The following is a 19,682-nucleotide window of genomic DNA, read 5'->3' as shown; positions in this document are numbered from 1 at the left end:
GAGGTTAAAACCACCCTCAGATTTAGCGAGATGTAAAACTTTTCTTTTATTCTGAGTTTATGAGCTTGATTTCCTTGGACGATAGCCCTGTCAAGCTGTGCGATATCTTGAAGTGGGCCTTCTGTTTTGCTTATCCACTGAAAGTGACAATGAACAAACCAACCATGGAATGACTTCTCAGCCATTCTTTTCCATTCTCTGAATTTCTTTTGATCAAGTCTATTTTTATTAAAGCATTTCAAGTAGTTAAAAAAACAAAACAACATTTGCACAATACTTTTTGCAATTTTAGTAAAATGTTTAAATTTGAGTAGAACGGGAAACAGAACCATGAAAAGAAAATCGAAGATACTGTTTAAAACACAGCAGACATTCAAATCAGACAGCAGTATTAGACTTTCCCATTCTGGATTCTCTCGGTTTACATTTCAGAGCAAGCGTTTCTCAAAAAAAATGTAGCAAGACAAATTAAAGACAGAAATGTAAATCCCAGGCACCACCCCCTATACACCCACCTATTACCTTACCACAGGAATAAAAAGACAATGAGAAGAATGAATTTAAGACGACCACACTCCGATGAGCCTTACTAAATGCCAAAGGTAATGAGAAACAATATTTTATTATCCAGCACAAACCCATACTCACCAATACCAAACAGAAAAAACAGAGTTAGAATCAAGGGAGGATCAGTTTTTTTTTCCATTTCAGAGGCTCTCTTGTAGACATTGTATGTGGCTACATAGATAAGAGTCATTTTTCCTCATTCAATATTGACCAGTTTTGGGAGGAAAGAATGAAGGCATTAATATGTGAAGAGTCCTGCTTGACTTTAATTAAGCTCCAGGACACACTGCCTAGGGTCTACCTACCTGATAAGGCATAATGGGCCAGAATCAGTCATATAATATCAATATAGTCACATCATTTAAATGGGATAAACAAAGTCATCAAAAATAAAAGGACTTAGGGTTACCTCCTGACATTGAGTGCTAGTCTATGCTCATTCTGATTTGAGAGACCTTGGTAACAAACTTCAAAAGACTTTCCACACCTGCCACACAAAGACAGGACAACAAACAGGACGGTACATTTATCCCACATCCTCTCCCTACAGTCAGTCAAGTTGACCTTCTAAAAGACACCTGAAGTCAAGCAGTGTCACTTTGGATATCCTGCCTGTGTCCTGGTCTCCGTGGCTCTGAGCCAGCGGTACATTACAAACCCCACTGACCTCCAGACAGACTGTGGAGTTGCAATGGGCTCAGGAGAATCAGACTCAACTCCATTTAGACACATTTTTTTATGTCTTTACACAAACCACAGACTATGACATATAGGTCTCTTTTGGTGGAGATCATCCCCAGAGCAGAGCTATGTACTTCCAATAGAGATGTGGGGTTAGGGAGAGAGACAGGACATGCAACACAGATACGCATCATAGGAGAGAAACAACATGGAAATGATAGCCAATGGGAGAAAAGTTACAGGCAATTCGTAGCCTTATCAATCTCAGTTCATATGTAACAGCTTGGCATAGCTGGACACTCAGACATTAAGCCATTGTAGGACTTTATCGATGCAATTCCCCCATATACAAATATCTGAATTGCTAAAATAAGAACAAAAAGAAAAAACAACAATCACATTAAAGCCATCCAGGATCTTCATCTGGCAAACCATTCACATTCCTAATGCATGCCATAAGAGTAGAAGATTCCTCAAGCTGCCTTCAAACTGGTATGTAACAGGGCTTTCGGTTGCTCCCTGGTCAGCTCTTAAAGACTGTGCGTTTATTAAGGTAACAACATTGGCGAGGGCAGCCGAGCTAGGCGAGAGCATGTCCAGACCAATACAGTGACTGTCTGTGATGCCCTCTGTAATATTGCCCCCTATGGACCCTGGCCTGTGTTCGCAGGCTCTGGCCAAGGCCCTGTGACTTGAAGAATATGATGTAACCACGTTCAGTGGCATAGTCATGAGGTGTAGCACCAGCCAGCCCTTGGACAGCCTTGTATGCTAATGCATTGAAGATTCTCTCCTTTCTCCAACCATCCCTCACATGGAATGATCAATAGACAAGGTACATCTGCTGTATTTAGTGGTTCAGTGATTCACATCAATGCATTGAGTCAGAAAAAAATTGCTGAAGAGAACAATATGCCATAATTAAGTAAAAAATTTAAAAGCTACAGTTGCATCCCCAAACTGCACCTCTAGAAGCAAACCTGTCTAAAAATGACACCTTCCACCAGCCCAATGATATCCTCCGATATCACATCCGAATATCACAACAGTCTCTACATCTCTGTCGCCTCTCTATACCCTGCTTTAATCACATTCAGCTTTATGTTTACATTCCCTCCATGTTCTGATAACCGAGGTCTGTTCTGATCCACCCCACAGCAGCTTCTAAATGTGACAGATAGGGCTGTTTTTTGTTTTATTAATCCTGAGAGAGTGAATTAAAACAGTAAATAATCTTTATCAGACAGCAGGAAAACAATCGATTTCATATGATACAAAGAAAAAAAATCTACATCTCAATACCTGTACAATTGCACGCAGAAAGAACATGTATGCTTTGGAAATAAAAGCCTGTGCATTTTTTCTTATCATGTTTTGATTACAAAATAATAATTACATTGGCAAATTAGTCTCTTCTGCTGCAATGTCTCACATCCTGGCTTTGCATGGCAGCAAAAACCCATGTGATCTGCAGTCCTGTTTTCCTGCTCAGGAGGGCAGCACTTCAGAAAGGACAAACAGATGAAACACGCTAAAAAGGAGGAGAGGAGAGGCTGCATTACCACAATGCTGCTGCTCCCCTGCACTCCAGGAAAAAATAAAGAAAAAAGAACAACAGAAATCAGTAATTTTCTCTTCCCGTCATTGCCAAGAGCTTTCCTATAATATTCTCTGCTTACAACTGTGTGAAAGACAGCTCGGCTGGCTCCCAGAGCAGTGGTGTTGGGTGAGTCCGTTAGGTCCTGGAACTGTATGTCTTGTCTATTGAAATCAGTTCTGTTGCCAGTTAGTTTTGCAGATGGATGGTTGCAATGAATGGTACAGGTAACTCTTTGGAGTGAAGTGTTCCCACTGTAGGCACTAGGAAGAACCAAGGCAAAGAGGGGCCCAGTGTCTCAACGTCTCATCTGACCCAACTGATAGTTCTCTCTGGGCTGGCGTTGGTTGCGCTGCTGCTGGGGCTGCTGGCCATTCGATTGCTGCCGTCTCCTCCTCTTCAACGTGCCTGCATGGGAGACACGAACACACTGCTCTCAACATCATAACACTCACACACATACCTGCTTGCATAAAATGAACCAGAGTTACACTTCTTCCAAACACATATGCTACACTATACTTTGCTACACTATACTATGCTACACTATACTATGCTACACTATACTTTGCTACACTATACTATGCTACACTATACTATGCTACACTATACTTTGCTACACTATACTACACTATGAATATTTTGTTTCCCCCACATCTTCAGTCTAGCTGGGGAGATATGTTTCCCCCCCCCAGTGTTGAGGCGTAACGTACCTGGCAGTGGCTTGGGTGGGGGCAGTTTGGGGTTGCTGCTGGGTGTGTGGACACTGCAGATCTTGATGAAACCAGCCATCAGCATGATGAGAGCAATGCCCATCAGCAACACTGCCCACCAGTGAGCCTGGAACACAGATTATGCAAAGTCTTATTCTTTCCGTGTCTGACAACTTTCATATTGAAACTGGTAAGAACATTTTATAAATTGAGATGTATTTAGCTCCTGAAATTGTTTTAATGCAAATGGGAGTGACAGTTTCAGCAGTAGGGTGAACTAATATTCTGAACAACACAGGTAACTACAGTAGAACTAGGACATTGGCTGGGCCTGGGACACTAACCACTATCCACTCTGCGATGTTCTCGTAGAGCTCTGCGTTGAAGATGGCTTTCTTTAGCCTGGCCAGGGGGCCGTCTGCGTCCACCAGCCGGCACCTCATGAACACGTCGCAGTAGCCCTTGAAGTCGTTGCAGGGGGAGCCTGGCTGCAGCGTGGTGATCTTCTTGCTGAAGAAGCCGGCCCACTTTTCGGAGCCCGTGCTGCTGCAGGTGTCGGGTTTCACTGCAGGGTGGGGGAGGAGACGGGGAACACCACTGTGAGGTCACTGCTAACAGGACAGTCCCAGTCTTTGTAGGGTCTTGGTGGTTTAAGATGCATGTCATATTAGGACGGATGGCCAATAATGAGCCGGTGATAGTGGTAACAGGTAAATAACAGACACTTACTTCTCTCCTGACAGCAGACGTGGCACAGCTCAGTCTCATCTGTTCCCTCAATACTGGCACAGGTACACACTTCCAGACCATACTTCTCACAGATGGAGCCAGAGCAGCCCTGGTCGACAGAGACGTAGAGAGGGAAAGGGAAAAACAGGGTGAGTGTCAGCTATGCTCCATTGTCATGATTTAAAGCACTTCAACACACGTTTGGTCAGAGAGCTAGACCATACCCCGTTGAGGCAGACTTGTGTGTCTCCATGGCAGGCGGTGAAGTTGGCTTTGGGTTCAGAGGTGGGGCACTGGGCAGTGCCTCCGTTACACATGCCCTGTTCAGCACACTCTGACTCCTCCCTACACTTATCATTGGAGCCCTTGAAGTTGCACGTCGGTGTACAGCACGGACCCTGGCTGGGACTGACAACACAGAACACACACCAAGTCAGCTTCAACTTCCTTTTTACTAAGGCAGAAACAGAAACAAGTTGAATACTATATTCAATAAATACTACAACAGTACTAACCGTAAAATCAACAACATTTTGTCGTACATTATTGGCCACCTACCTACAGATTTTGCCGGGCTTAAGTTTGCACTTGTTGCCGTCGGCCTCGTTGGCATTGTAGCAGCACTCGTCTTTACACTGGTCACTGTAACCACAGTCACACTGCTCCCCTGCCTCCACCAGACCATTACCACAGATGGGCTGGCCAGACTCTGCACAAACACACACAGGAAGGAGTGATGAGATGCAGTAGAGGACACATAACCTTGGATGTCCATTCCAATGACAAGCGCACCCACACTTCCTTTGCATATGCAAAGATGGACGCCCGCAGGTGCATGTGCGGACACACACACACACACACACACACACACACACACACACACACAACCTCAGAAAGACGGCACTTACCCACAAAGCAGTTGCCCCTCTTCTTCTCCAGGACCTGGCTGATGTTCCTCACGCTGCAGATAGAGAACTTGTTGTTGTTGAGCTTGTCCCCTGATGTGGCCCGGGCGTACATTATGTAGTTCCCCTGCTCCTTCTTCTCCTGGGCCTTGGACTCTCCTGGGGTGCACTCTGTCCCAGAGTCATGCTGTCAAACCATAGGGAAGAGGTTCATAGGGAGCCAATGAGCATCTCTCTCCTCCCTCAGGAGGGCGTTAACATAGACTCCTCCACTACTGGGACTTTAAACCAAGACAGATCCTATGGTGAGTATCTCAACAAAGTGATATACAACTGATTAGCATGTGCAGTATGATCTGGTTTGTGCTGTGCACTGAGATAAAAGACCAGACTAGAACCAGACAAGGCCCAGGACAGAATACTCACCGGAGAGCCAAAGTTGTGTCCAACCTCATGTGCGAAGGTGATGTGGGAGACCTTGGGGGGGACATGGGAGGCGTAGTTCTGCACCGTGATGATGCCAGTGTTCAGAGACTTCTTCTTCCCATCAGAGTACAACTTACTCTTCTCACAGATACCTCCGGAGCTCCCTAAGAACACAGTAAAATCACTCATCAAGATCACATGCAGTACACACCATGGAGGATTCTGTCTGTCACACTGTATCCCACACAACAAACTAACAGGACCATACTGAGGATTTACATGGCATTGAGGATGTACTATTTCCAACTCTGACACAAGTGACAGTGAAATGATGTAACACTCTTATTGGAGTAAATTAAACCTGATACACTGCCTGGAGTGAATTAGCAGAGATCGTTGCTACTGTAGGGGAGCAGAGGGCATTTGGGCCCAGTGGCCACCCGTGTAGGTGAGACACAGACAGCAAAGCAGCCAGGTGGTGCTGAATATGCCCGCAGGGGGAGAGTGGCAGCTCGGGCACAGCAGGGGACCTGAAGGGCGCTGCGCCACAGTCACTGAGAATGCCAATTTAAACTTGCTCACTTACCCATTCTCAAAGAGAGAAACGCACTGTCTGGAACACACACATCGACAGACATGGCCAGCTAGCTGTAAAGTGCAAGTGTGGAGCATACTGACACAATCTATTTGGGAAACCTGATTTTGATTGAATAGTTGATTGAATAGTTTCATATTGTGTTTAAAGGGAGTGTTTAAAGTCAGCTCAGATAGTGGGAGTGAGCAGTGGCAGACAGAGCTGAGTCAGAACAGCTTCTCTGTCCCACCCTACCATACTATCAGATTCAGCTGGCACATTGCCGGTCTGCCTCTAGGCTCCCCCTGCACTATACACTCAACACTGCCCTGTCTGAGATCACAGAGTGTGTGTGTGTGTGCGTGTGGGGGGTGTACAGAGAGAGAGAGAGAGAGCGTAGGAGAGAGAAATGGAAATCCCAGTTGCAGTAAGGTCCAATCTCTCCTACAACTGTGGACTAGAGGATTTCTATTTTCTAACCAGCCAGGCTAGGAGGACTGGGGCTCTGCTGGAATACCAGGCAGTGGCGACATCTTTATCTGAGAATAGCCTGTGTGCTTAGTCATAAGGAGGCCACACCTTTGACTACAACAGCTTTTAGACACACAGAGACATGAAACCAAAGCACTTTACAGTATAGGGACATATTTGTGTGTGTGTGTTGCGTGTATGAGGAATGCCTCCATTGAAGCCACTTATGAGTGTGGTAATGGATCAAATCCATTAAAAAAAACATTACCCAGGCCTGACTGGTGTCTCTAGTAGCAGTCTGTTGTCAGTCCACTCCACTGGAGCGTTCAAGGCAGATCTCTTCTCTACAAGCCCACAGCCTCCCTCTACCGCTCTACAGACCCAGATCGATTCAGCCTGCTTAGAACCTTGCTTATTTGCCTGTATTGATTCCCAGTGTTTGTTGTTGTTTTTCATATTGGGTTCTGTGAGTTAGAAGTTAATCAAGATATGTTGACGATACCTGGGCCAACTGACACTGACCCTTCATTTAAACCTCACTAAGGAAAACACAGCCTGAACTCTGACCTCTGGGGCTGCTGCTCATTGAAAGAAACTTATAGCAGTAACATGTGAACTTGGGATTCAACTACAGTACTGTCCACTCTCTCTACCTCTTGATTATTACTGTGAGGATATCCTGAACCAGGCACAGCCTGCATCTGTATGGACTCCTGTTCTATCTGATTATGACCGTCAACCAGAACTGTAGAGCTCTGGGTCACCCCTGCCACTGTAGAGCTCTGGGTCACCCCTGTCACTGGAGAGCTCTGGGTCACCCCTGTCACTGGAGAGCTCTGGGTCACCCCTGTCACTGGAGAGCTCTGGGTCACCCCTGTCACTGGAGAGCCCTGGGTCACCCCTGTCACTGGAGAACTCTGGGTCACCCCTGTCACTGGAGAGCTCTGGGTCAACCTTGTCACTGGAGAGCCCTGGGTCACCTCTGTCACTGGAGAGCTCTGGGTCAACCTTGTCACTGGAGAGCTCTGGGTCACCCCTGTCACTGTAGAGCTCTGGGTCACCCCTGTCACTGTAGAGCTCTGGGTCACCCCTGTCACTGGAGAGCTCTGGGTCACCCCTGTCACTGGAGAGCTCTGGGTCACCCCTGTCACTGGAGAGCTCTGGGTCACCCCTGTCACTGGAGAGCTCTGGGTCACCCCTGTCACTGGAGAGCTCTGGGTCACCCCTGTCACTGGAGAGCCCTGGGTCACCCTTGTCACTGGAGAGCTCTGGGTCACCCCTGTCACTGGAGAGCTCTGGGTCACCCCTGTCACTGGAGAGCTCTGGGTCACCCTTGTCACTGGAGAGCTCTGGGTCACCCCTGTCACTGGAGAGCTCTGGGTCACCCCTGTCACTGGAGAGCTCTGGGTCACCCTTGTCACTGGAGAGCTCTGGGTCACCCCTGTCACTGGAGAGCTCTGGGTCACCCCTGTCACTGGAGAGCTCTGGGTCACCCTTGTCACTGGAGAGCTCTGGGTCACCCCTGTCACTGGAGAGCTCTGGGTCACCCCTGTCACTGGAGAGCTCTTGGTCACCCCTGTCACTGGAGAGCTCTTGGTCACCCCTGTCACTGGAGAGCTCTGGGTCACCCCTGTCACTGGAGAGCTCTGGGTCACCCTTGTCACTGGAGAGCTCTGGGTCACCCCTGTCACTGGAGAGCTCTGGGTCACCCCTGTCACTGGAGAGCTCTTGGTCACCCCTGTCACTGGAGAGCTCTGGGTCACCCCTGTCACTGGAGAGCTCTGGGTCACCCCTGTCACTGGAGAGCTCTGGGTCACCCCTGTCCCTGGAGAGCTCTAGGTCACCCCTGTCACTGGAGAGCTCTGGGTCATCCCTGTCACTGGAGAGCTCTGGGTCACCCTGTCTGTGGGCCATTTCTGTCTGTGTGTTATGGCTGTCTCATTGAGTTCTCCCTTCTCACAGTCCACACTACTGACTGACTGACACTATGGGGTTGGTGGAGACCAGAGGGAGACCCAGCTGCAGGCTATAGAAAGGGGTGTGTGATCATCTCCATTGACTGTTTCACATTCTACAAACGTCTATGAACTTCCTTCAGGAGAAGGACTCTGTATGTAGCTCCTTTGTCCTTGAGTGAACCTTGTTTGGAGAACGCTGCAGTTTTGACAAACACCCAGGGAGGGAGAAAGCGGAAATCACAAAACATGCTGAGTAGGCAACAACTCAACAACTTAAAAATGCATTTCAAGTGGAAACTGCGTGGAGACGATGCCTTAGCAAATCCAGTCCTCCTCGGCCTTGAAAATTAAATTACAGACATGCTGGTGGAACGAGAGAGAGATGGGGGGGGGGGAGAAAGTAGGGATATTGCATTGACAGATGGAGCAGCTTATCAGAGGGCGTGTGCTGGGGTTAATGGACATACTGAGGTTCATTTGAGTGTTCTGATAAACATCAGCAGATTGCAGGTACTCAGAGGGCAGAGCAGGGAACCTGCAGCACAGCTTTTGCTTCCTCTCCTCTTTACAATGGAGCGATCCCATTAGAGATACTGGAGCCAGGGAGTCTCTCACAGACCACTGGTCACTTGGGTGACTTCTTGGATGCTAAACCTTCCTACTCTTTAAGTAGGCATAAATGTCCACTATTCTCAGTTTTCTTGTTTTAATTCTCCACTGAATTCCTACCGTGAGAGTCTTTATGCAAATGAGTGCAGTGCACAAGTTCAATTGGTGTGTGTGCACGCACGCACCTGCAGGAGCTCCGACCCAGGCCAGGCCCAGCACCCCGTCGTCAAAGTCCCTGTCACTGAAGACGTAGGCCAGGCAATAGTCATCATGGTTCTGCTCTGAGTTGAGCTCCAGGAACTTCTCCACCCCGATGTTAGCGAAGCGGAACGGATTGGTGATGTCCCGCTCATCACTGGTCGTGTTTATCTGAAGAGATGGAGAGGAATGGGCTCATTGAATAGGTCATGAGTAGGTAATCACACATACATGCTTATGTACACACACAAATACATACATACATACATACATACATACATACATACATACATACATACATACATACATACAGGGGTTTCCATTTGGAAAATGTTACACCGGACATTTGACCAGCAGCATTTTAATTTATCGGACATTTAAGAAATGTAACGGACCCATATGCATTGGGTGTGTAACCTGATTAAGGCGTCCACCCACAGTGCTCAGAATGACAGAAATTACATTTAGATTATGCTAATTCATATTAACAGAACATGCAGGTCAAGAATGCAACAATGTGAGTTCCTTCTTACTGAATTCTGATGTTAGAATAACATGTACTGTTCCTCAGCCAACAAGACCAGTGACGAACAGCAGAATCCCTAGCTTTTGTCAACCTATTATCCCTCATAGTAGAAAAGGTTACCTATTCTGTTGGTCAGCTTGTGGAGAAAGAAATAGCCTATTCCAAACAGACTCTGGGACAGAGAATAAAAAGAAAAAGCAATGAGTCTGATGCAACAGATCAGAACGTTTAGCTTAAAATGTTGAAATGTATTTATTTACATTATAAAACGCAGCAATGCGCACAAGGCAGTAGGCTGCGTGTGAATGTTCCTTCAATAATGCAATTAGCAGGAAAAAGCTCACCAGTTTCATGTGACAGAGATGAAAATATCCGTTAGAAAGAGGGGAGATCTAATATGCAACAACTTGCTAATATGACTAGGATTGTGCCTTGGAATACTGGACAATGAAGGAAAGTTGATATAAATTAATTGCCACCACGGATATGGTCTGATTTTGGCTCGGCTACTTTGAAGCAAGGTAAGAGATGCCTCATATGTATTAAAATGTTCAGGTTTCAAACAATTAAGTATGTTTTCAAAGTGCATACTGCCTCCAGCTAATTGCAAAGAGGTGTGTGACGCGCTGATGAAGTCTGCCTTCTGTTGCCTAAGCATTTACTGTTAGAGATGCTATAGCAGCAGCTCTCGCGCTCTGACAGATTTTACACTCAAAGGCTCTGTATCTGTATGCTGTAGGCGTGTGATAAATAAGATATCCATGAAAAACGAATATACTGTACACAAGTGCCAATTGAATGCCACTAAATTATGCAAATAAACCTGTATTTACATCTACTGGTATTAACATAAATGAATAGGCTAAACAAGCATTATTTCACAAATGGGATTTTTTTCTTCTTCTCCCGGACAATTGACCTGCGTCAATTTTATTTATCAGCTTTCAAAATAAATAAATAAAATAGGGCCAAAAGCAGGCTATTACCGACTAACAGAAACCTTGACACACACACACACACACACACACACACACAAGATGGGAGCTTTGTTAGGAGGGCCTACAGTAACAGATCTCTGGGGTATTGGAGAAGAGATTTCAAACAAAGGCCACTGTGTCTACATCACTATAATCATTGCTAAAGGTAACTATGTTAATGTGTGTTTGAAGAGAGAGTGGGAAAAGGCTTTAGACAGATAGAAAAATCATTCTACTTAAAAAGTTGCCAGCTCCTTGGACCCAGAGAAACCTTTTGTGAGTTCTTTTGAATTGATTTTGGAATGGGGCCCAGAGCTCCCTACTTTAAATGGCAGCTGGTGTTCACCTGAGGATTTTAAGGATTTATTAGGTCTTGGAGTGTGGTGGAATACTGATGAGTGAGACAAATAGTGGTGCTCACCATCCACACACCCCCCAACCTTGAACACAAACTCACCCTGATCCTTTTGACCATGAAGCTGATGTTGCGGATGCCCAGGAAGTCAGTACCCTGGTAGATAGAGTCAATGGCCTTGACATGGCTGGAGATCTAGAGAATAAAACAGTCACCATTAGATTATGAGAAGTCTGGAACAACTGCACTGCAGAGAGAACATCAGATAAATCATAGTAATGGCATTAAAGACATGACATGTCTGTTAGCCCACCAATGAACACATGAATAATATCTCTAACTACAGAATCACTGTGTTCAGCCAATTGGAATCAATCTGTTGATGACTTGCTCCACACTGTCCAGCCCATCCTATAAACAAGCCTCTAGTCTCAGAGCTAAACCACAATCCTAACGAACACATTTACTTCATCACACTGAACCTTTTTTCTTTATCTCACCTATGGGGAGAGTGAGCGTCCACAGAAATTACATTTGAATCAGCTAGTCTCTCCCTTAACTGGACCCCTGTGAAAGGCAGCATTTCCTCTGCATCTGATTTGTTAGGCTATAGAACTCAGTCAGGAGGAACTGATCTGCGATGCTGGGCGGGCTGGCTGAAGGAAGGAAGCCAACAACAACAACTGATCAGACCCACAGACAAACACTATTCTGTTTGTAATCCATTTCTCCTGGCGGAATTAAAGGGCAGGCCCTGGTTTCCCCCTGCTGAATGACTCAGAGTGTGTGTGTATTAGGGCTGACCCCATTTAGTCGATTGTTTGGTCGATAGGCTGTTGGTCGCCCGAGATTTCATTAGTCGAGCAGTTGCAAATTGATCAAAATAATTAATGGTGCACAAGACACCGGTCTGATTCGCACTGGTCTCAGTGGACTAATCCATTGCGGAAGCCCCTGGGATGGCACAGTCCATCCCTCTAAGACGTGCTATTGAAATTGTAAAAAGGCTATACTAAGTAAGAATAATGGCGCAACACTGATAATTAAATAATATTACATAAATGCGCTTTCTCCCGCGATGGATAGCAGGCGCTGTCCACGGTTCTAAAACGTAATCTTCAGTAAGACGTTGAATTGGTGCCTTTCCCTAAAGCCAATTCCTCCTTCGGCCGCCTCTCCTTCCAGTTCTCTGCTGCCAATGACTGGAACGAACTGCAAAAATCACTGAAGCTGGAGACTCATTTCTCCCTCACTAGCTTTAAGCACTAGCTGTCAGAGCAGCTCACAGATCAATGCACCTGTACATAGCAAATCTGTAAATAGCCCATCCAACTACCTCATCACCATACTGTTATTTATTTTGCTCATTTGCACCCAAGTATGTACTTGCACACTCATCTTCTGCACATCTATCACTCAAGTGTTTAATTGCTAAATTGTAATTATTTTGCCACTATGGCCTATTTATTGCCTTACCTCCCATATCCTACCTCATTTGCACACACTGTATATATACTTTTTTTCTATTGTATTATTGACTGTATGTTTGTTTATTCCATGTGTAACTCTGTGTTGTTGTTTGTGTCGCACTGCTTTGCTTCATCTTGGCCAGGTCGCAGTTGTAACTGAGAACTTGATCTCAACTGGCCTACCTGGTTAACTTCTTATGGAGTTAACCAGGGGGCAGTATTGAGTAGCTTGGATGAATAAGGTGCCCAGAGTAAACTGCCTGCTACTCAGGCCCAGAAGCTAAGATATGCATACTATTAGTATATTTGGATAGAAAACACTCTGACGTTTCTAAAACTGTTTGAATGATGTCTGTGAGTATAACAGAACTCATATGGCAGGCCAAAACCTGACAAAAAAAATCCAACCAGGAAGTGGGAAATCAGAGGTTTGTAGTTTTTCAACTCTTTGCCTATCCAAGATAGTGTAAATTTGGTCCGATTGCACTTCCTAAGGCTTCCACTAGATGTCAACTGTCAACAGTCTTTAGAACCTTGTGAAGGAGGAGAGAATGAAAGCTGATTGAGTAAGAGATCTGCCAGAAGACCATGAGCTCATTCAGGCACGCTCCCGTGAGAGGTAGCTGCATTCATTTGCATTTCTAAAGACAAAGGAATTCTCCGGTTGAAACATTATTAAAGATTTATGTTAAAAACAACAATCAAGGATTGATTCATACATCGTTTGACATGTTTCTACGAACTGTAATGGAATTTTTAGATTTTTCGTCTGGCCTGCGTCGTGACTTTGGTTTCGTGAACTAAAGGCGCAAACAAAAAGGAGGTATTTGGACATAAATGATGGACTTATCGAACAAAACAATGTTTTTTTGTGGAACTGGGATTGCTGGGAGTGCATTCTGATGAAGATCATCAAAGGTAAGTGAATATTTAAAATGCTATTTCTTAGTAATGTTGACTACCCAATATAAAGGCTGTACTCAGATTATTGCATGGTGTGCTTTCTCCGTAAAGTAAAAAAAAATCTGACACAGCGGTTGCATTAAGGAGAAGTTTATCTAAAGTTCCGTGTATAATAGTCAAATCTTTATCAATGTTTATTATGAGTATTTCTGTAAATTGATGTGGCTCTCTGCAAAATCACCGGATGTTTTGGAAGCAAAATATTACTGAACGTAACGCGCCAATGTAAACTGACATTTTTGGATATAAATATGAACTTTATCAAACAAAACATACATGTAACATGAAGTCCTATGAGTGTCATCTGATGAAGATCATCAAAGGTAAGTGATTAATCTTATCAATATTTCTGCTTTTTGTGACTCCTTTCTTTGGCTGGAAAAATGGCTGTGTTTTTCTGTGACTAGGTAATGACCTGAAACAATCAGATGGTGTGCTTTCATCGTAAAGTCTTTTTGAAATCGGACACTGTGGTGGGATTAACAACAAGTTTCTTTAAAATGGTGTAAAATACTTGTATGTTTGAGGAATTTTAATTATGAGATTTCTGTTGTTTGAATTTGGCGCCCTGCACTTTCACTGGCTGTTGTCATATCGATCCCGCAATATCACAAATTCGGCTGTTTTTCAATCTTTGCTATGCTGTAATAAAGGCTTTGCAATTTTTTCCGTTATAAGTAATACCAGAGTCTGTTCAATTTTATATAGTGTTGTTTACACTTCCAAACGGGCAGGAAAAAAGTATAATATTGTACTCCAACAGCACATGTTTGCCACACAATACTCATTCAGAGCGTGCTCCTATATCCTCCTTTATCTTTATCTTCAATAGTTTCCACGGCTAAGTCAAATGTCTTCCACACATCTGACTTTCCTTTTCCCTCCTACGCAACCAGTAAACATCCCCCATTTCGAGTTTATTTTTCATGTCCTCCTCATCCGTTTTGCTGTCACGTGTTATGGCGTTCACAGTTTGTTATAACCAATATATTGATGTGATTATAATAGGTTATAGGTCAGACCCTGTTGACCAAGTGCATGCACTGCATACATGTTTTACGTAAAGAGATGTTTTTCCTAAACAAATGAGGTATTTTGGTTACAGAACCTCAGTCAGAAACAAGTAAGACAGGAAATGGCTGTAATTATGTTGCAGCTTCAGCACAGACAGCAGCGATAAACACTTGCTGTGCTGGGGTGCCTGTTCGCTGCAGCAGGGAGGAGAGCGAGACAACGCACACCAGTCACACAGGCTCCCGCTGTCATTTCATTTTAACACAGCACGGCCATCGGGCTCCCGAGTCATTTGTGTGTATTATTTTTTTAATCAAACAGTGAGCTTAAAGCATCAGACAAGCTCAGTGCATATAGTTGATTTTTATTCAAACACTTTGGGTGTGTCTATATATGGAAAAATACACTTTTAAAATGTAGACCAATAGAATAGTTGAAAGAACAGATGACTCTCGATCAACCAATATATTTTTTTAGTCTGGGACAGCCCTAGTGTGTGTACAGCCTCAGTACCTGTGCAATGACAGCCTCTCTGGTGCCGTAGTACTTGAAGAAGAGGTGGTCAGTCTGGATGAAGAGCTGGCAGGTGTTCTTCTCTATCTGAGCTGCTCTCTTCTTCCTCAGGATCACCGGACCATGTCCATGGGACCTCTCCTCTTCCTCCACCACACTGCTGGGCTCCTGCAGAGACAACAACCAGAGGAACGACTACCATTAGTCAACTAGGAGGGAGAGATGGATGTGATGGAGAGTGAGGTGGAATGAGGGGAGCTGGAAGAAGAGAGATAGGGGAGATAGATTGAGAGTGGGAAGCGGGAGGTTGAAAAAAAAGAGCACACGACTAAGAAATGACATGAGAAGGTGACTAACAGGAATGTGTAAGGATTTCGGCCATTTTGGTCGGGAAAAAATCCCATGTCTTCAAATGTGGAGAAAGAGGGCCCTAGCTTCTGAAGGGAAGAGGTCTTCCAGAACATGGGGAAACATTTCCTGACACACCCCTGGTCTGGTCTGACTCATCCCTGGGAAGAGAGAACACCAACTCTTCACCCTGCCAAATGATCTGTGATATCACTCTACTCAGTCATCCAATGTTCCACAGAGCTGAAAGGGATAAGAACCTGGGAACAATAAGATACATCTGGCTCTCGTTACAGCTCCAACAACAAGTTTGAATTAATCACTTCCATGTTTCCTTATCATGCTAACTGTTATTTTACCATGGAGCAAGAAGATGTGAGGTGGTTTGTATGGTCCTCCAGTACTGTGTCCAGAACGTCGTTGTACAGTATTGGTGAGTGCTGTATAGCTATAGAGTTGGTTTCACAGTGGGATATTATCAGCTCACCTTGAGAGGCTCCTCCATAGCCGAGGCCTGGTACTTCTTCATCCTTTCAAACACTGAGTGGTCAGCACAGCCCCCCTCTGACCCATACTTATGAGGGTAATCTGGGAGGAGAAGAGGAAACCATCAATATGAGCTCAACCATATTACCAGTAATATTGGTTCTCATCTTCAAGCTAAACCTGTTTAGAATGGGAATGAAAAAGGTTGTACACAATAGCAGCCATAGTGTGGTCTCATCTACTCTATGCAAGGCCCTCTAAAACGTACCAGTATAACCTCATCTACTCTATGCAAGGCCCTCTAAAACGTACCAGTATAACATCATCTACTCTATGCAAGGCCCTCTAAAACATACCAGTATAACCTCATCTACTCTATGCAAGGCCCTCTAAAACATACCAGTATAACCTCATCTACTCTATGCAAGGCCCTCTAAAACGTACCAGTATAACATCATCTACTCTATGCAAGGCCCTCTAAAACATACCAGTATAACCTCATCTACTCTATGCAAGGCCCTCTAAAACATACCAGTATAACCTCATCTACTATATGCAAGGCCCTCTAAAACATACCAGTATAACCTCATCTACTCTATGCAAGGCCCTCTAAAACATACCAGTATAACCTCCTCTTCTCTATGCAAGGCCCTCTAAAACATACCAGTATAACCTCATCTACTTTATGCAAGGCCCTCTAAAACATACCAGTATAATAACCTTACTATCTCTAGCAGCAACATTCATCTGAGTGTGGAGATATCAGAGCACTATATGTCAATGTTCATTAGGACAGAAAGAAGCTGTAGTTAATATCCCTCGCTCTCGGTGTGTGTGTGTGTAACAAGGCCTAACACACAGACCGTCTACGCTAACTGAAAGAATAAGCCTCTGTTCACTGCTGGCGTCTCCTTCTCCAGGCTGGAGAATAACAAAGCAGTCTTCCTCCCAAATTACATGTCACTGACTCACTCACTGCTCGACTTTCCTCTACCTTCCTCTGCCAGAGGCTCTGAAAAACACCTATAAAAAAAAGAAAACACCTCAATAAGGAGCAACACTACTACTTGCAACTACAGTATCCAGAAAAGTCCAGTATTCAGCAATACACCTTCACAATTACTAACACAGATCAATGTCAAAGAACGGTCTGAGATACCACAGATTTTGCCACAGAGTTCAGATTTAAACCTACATCTAAGCAGTGACCGTGTCCTTGCCCTCTGCAGAAAAACAATGCCATTGCCTAGAACAACATGTGGTGCTGTGTCCCTCTGTGGACTGGCTGGCTGCTGGAGCATTCCCCATGGGACCAAATCAGTAAAAACAGACACAGAGCGGGGTACTTTACAACCCAGCTAACATGGTGATCTTCAAGAACACAGTTTGTTCACAGGCATCTGCCTAAAGCAGTTTTCTCATAAAACGGAACATAATTTTGATTAACGCATCCAATTCAAATCTATTGACTCTGCTCGGATGTCACCCATTGAAGAGCAGCCAGCAAGCAAGTTGGAGAGCACCCTCCCTGTCATCACCATCCTGTTCCTAAATGAGCCAATAAACAAGCAGTCTCACCATAGTACAGAGCTACCCTGTAGAATGAGCTCAGCGATCACTATGCAGAACACAGAACTGCACAGTGAAACACTAATGAAAATGAGTAAACCATAGTGACACAGAACTCTTAGCAAAGAGTCCTAATTGCCTGTGGAAATCTGAAAACTCTTATAATGGGTTTTTGTAATCTACACTCTTTACCTTCACAGCAGGCGTGAATGCTAATGAGCTCCAATTACGGCTGTGTGTTTAGTCAACAGAATAACACAGGGCTTTCTACTTCTTCCCTAGTTGGCTTTATCTATTCACAGCAAACTAATTCTGCCATCTCTGTCTGATGAAGTCAGTCCCTACAGAACAAAGCCATTTGTTCCAGGACGAAGACGCAGGGTTGGGAACAGGTATGGAGGACACACTGGGAGGTAGGCAGTTACTTTGTCCTGGTTAGGCTACGTGACCATGGAAAACTTCTGACCCTTATTATGTGGGAGACGGAGGTAGGCAGTTACTTTGTCCTGGTTAGGCTACGTGACCATGGAAAACTTCTGACCCTTATTATGCGAGAGACGGAGGTAGGCAGAGTAACATATGGATATGCTGTTTTGGGTTTGGGCAGAGTGAGGTGAACTCAGGGGCCTCAGCCGGGGCTCTCTGGGCCTGGGGAATGGTGCAGTGTCAACCAGGCCTGACAGCTCTGTTGCTGTCTAAGCGGGCAGCATAACAGAGCAAGCAGGGTGAGGAGGAAGATGCGGTGTGTGTGTGTGTGTGTGTGTGTGTGTGTGTGTGTCTGTCACTAATGAGGACTCTGGGATAACAGAGCCACCTCTCCCTCCCCTGGGCAACATGCCCTCCCTACTCTGCTTCAGATACCTGAGACAGGACTTCAAAACACAGGCCAGCACAATCCCACACTCAGCACTTTGAATGTTTTAACCTATACACCGCAATACAACAACCCTGAATACACAGAATAACTGAATGCATATGCCATCAATCAATCAGGCTGTTACTGTACAATGTGCTGATAATAAAACAAGGTCAGGTCAGACTGCTCTGTGATCAGTTCCTAGCAGAGACATTATTCTCTCCCCAAGTTATCCCCAGATAGTAACATGCAGTGAGATGGAGTCAATAACGCTGACTGTACGCTTCAATAGAGGTCTCCTCTCTCCACTGCATCTTTTCCCTAATGTACACAACTCACAGTCGATGCCACTGCTCTAGTCAACAGCGAAAGCCCCTCTAATCACAACAAAAACACACACCAGTAAACACAAGCAATCAATCCTACAACTAGGATAATGTAATTACAGTACATGTATGCATCTCATTTAGTCTACACCAATCAGCACTCTTACATCCATCACAACCAGAGCCACCACAACATACTGGTATAGAAATGGACTCCAAATGGCTTCCCGAGTGGTGTAGCAGTCTACGCCACTGCAACGCAGTATTGAGGCATCTCTACAGCCTGGGGTTCGATCCCAGGCTGTATCACAGCCAGCCATGACCGGGAGTCCCATAGGAAGGCACACAATTGGCCCAGTGTAATCTGTGTTAGGGGAGGGTTTTGCTCATCGCGCTCTAGCAACTCCTTGTGGTGGGCTGTGCGCCTGCAAGCTGACTTCAGTTGAACGTTGTTTCCTCCGACACATTTGTGTGGCTGGCTTCCAGGTTAAGCGAGCGGGAGTTAAGAAGCAGTGCGGCATGGCGGGTCATGTTTGGATGACGTATGACTCGACCTTCGCCCTTCATGATATTGAATATCATGAAATTGTGGAGAAAAAAGGGGCGAAAAAAAATACAAATTTTATTACAAGAAGATAAGATTTAAAATATATATATACATATAAAGACATAAAGACATAAAGACATAACACTCAGTACACAGTCCTATTCTTCAAAGTCCTTATAGGCATCATTTAGACGTATTGTGAGTGAGACTTAGTCCTCGTGAGTGGTTAGTCCTCAAAGCCCTCAGGCTGAGTCTGGCAGTGCTGGGAGGACATGGCGCAGCAGAGCTGCTGTTATAAGCCTCCC

At 44.9% G+C, this 19,682-nt stretch overlaps 1 protein-coding gene across 3 annotated transcripts in view; it reads right to left on the bottom strand.

Moving 5' to 3' along the window:
- Window positions 1-203: 203 nt before the first annotated feature.
- Window positions 204-19,682, bottom strand: part of adam10a (ADAM metallopeptidase domain 10a) — a 109,379-nt gene continuing 89,900 nt past the window's right edge. For all 3 annotated transcript variants that reach the window (XM_021607380.2, XM_036980804.1, XM_036980803.1), the window contains 12 exons: window positions 16,081-16,181; window positions 15,246-15,413; window positions 11,389-11,481; window positions 9,416-9,599; window positions 5,619-5,782; window positions 5,196-5,379; window positions 4,846-4,996; window positions 4,512-4,695; window positions 4,288-4,396; window positions 3,903-4,123; window positions 3,559-3,685; window positions 204-3,253 (listed from right to left, as the gene is read on the bottom strand). In XM_021607380.2, the coding sequence (XP_021463055.2) occupies window positions 3,144-3,253; window positions 3,559-3,685; window positions 3,903-4,123; window positions 4,288-4,396; window positions 4,512-4,695; window positions 4,846-4,996; window positions 5,196-5,379; window positions 5,619-5,782; window positions 9,416-9,599; window positions 11,389-11,481; window positions 15,246-15,413; window positions 16,081-16,181 (1,796 nt within the window). In that variant the 3' untranslated portion in view covers window positions 204-3,143. The remainder of the gene's footprint in view (window positions 3,254-3,558; window positions 3,686-3,902; window positions 4,124-4,287; window positions 4,397-4,511; window positions 4,696-4,845; window positions 4,997-5,195; window positions 5,380-5,618; window positions 5,783-9,415; window positions 9,600-11,388; window positions 11,482-15,245; window positions 15,414-16,080; window positions 16,182-19,682) is intronic.

Source organism: Oncorhynchus mykiss, chromosome 6 (assembly GCF_013265735.2).
Source record: "Oncorhynchus mykiss isolate Arlee chromosome 6, USDA_OmykA_1.1, whole genome shotgun sequence".
Lineage (NCBI taxonomy): Eukaryota > Metazoa > Chordata > Actinopteri > Salmoniformes > Salmonidae > Oncorhynchus > Oncorhynchus mykiss.
The sequence above is the reverse complement of the archived record's forward strand: the minus strand, read 5'-3'. Positions and strand labels throughout refer to the sequence as shown.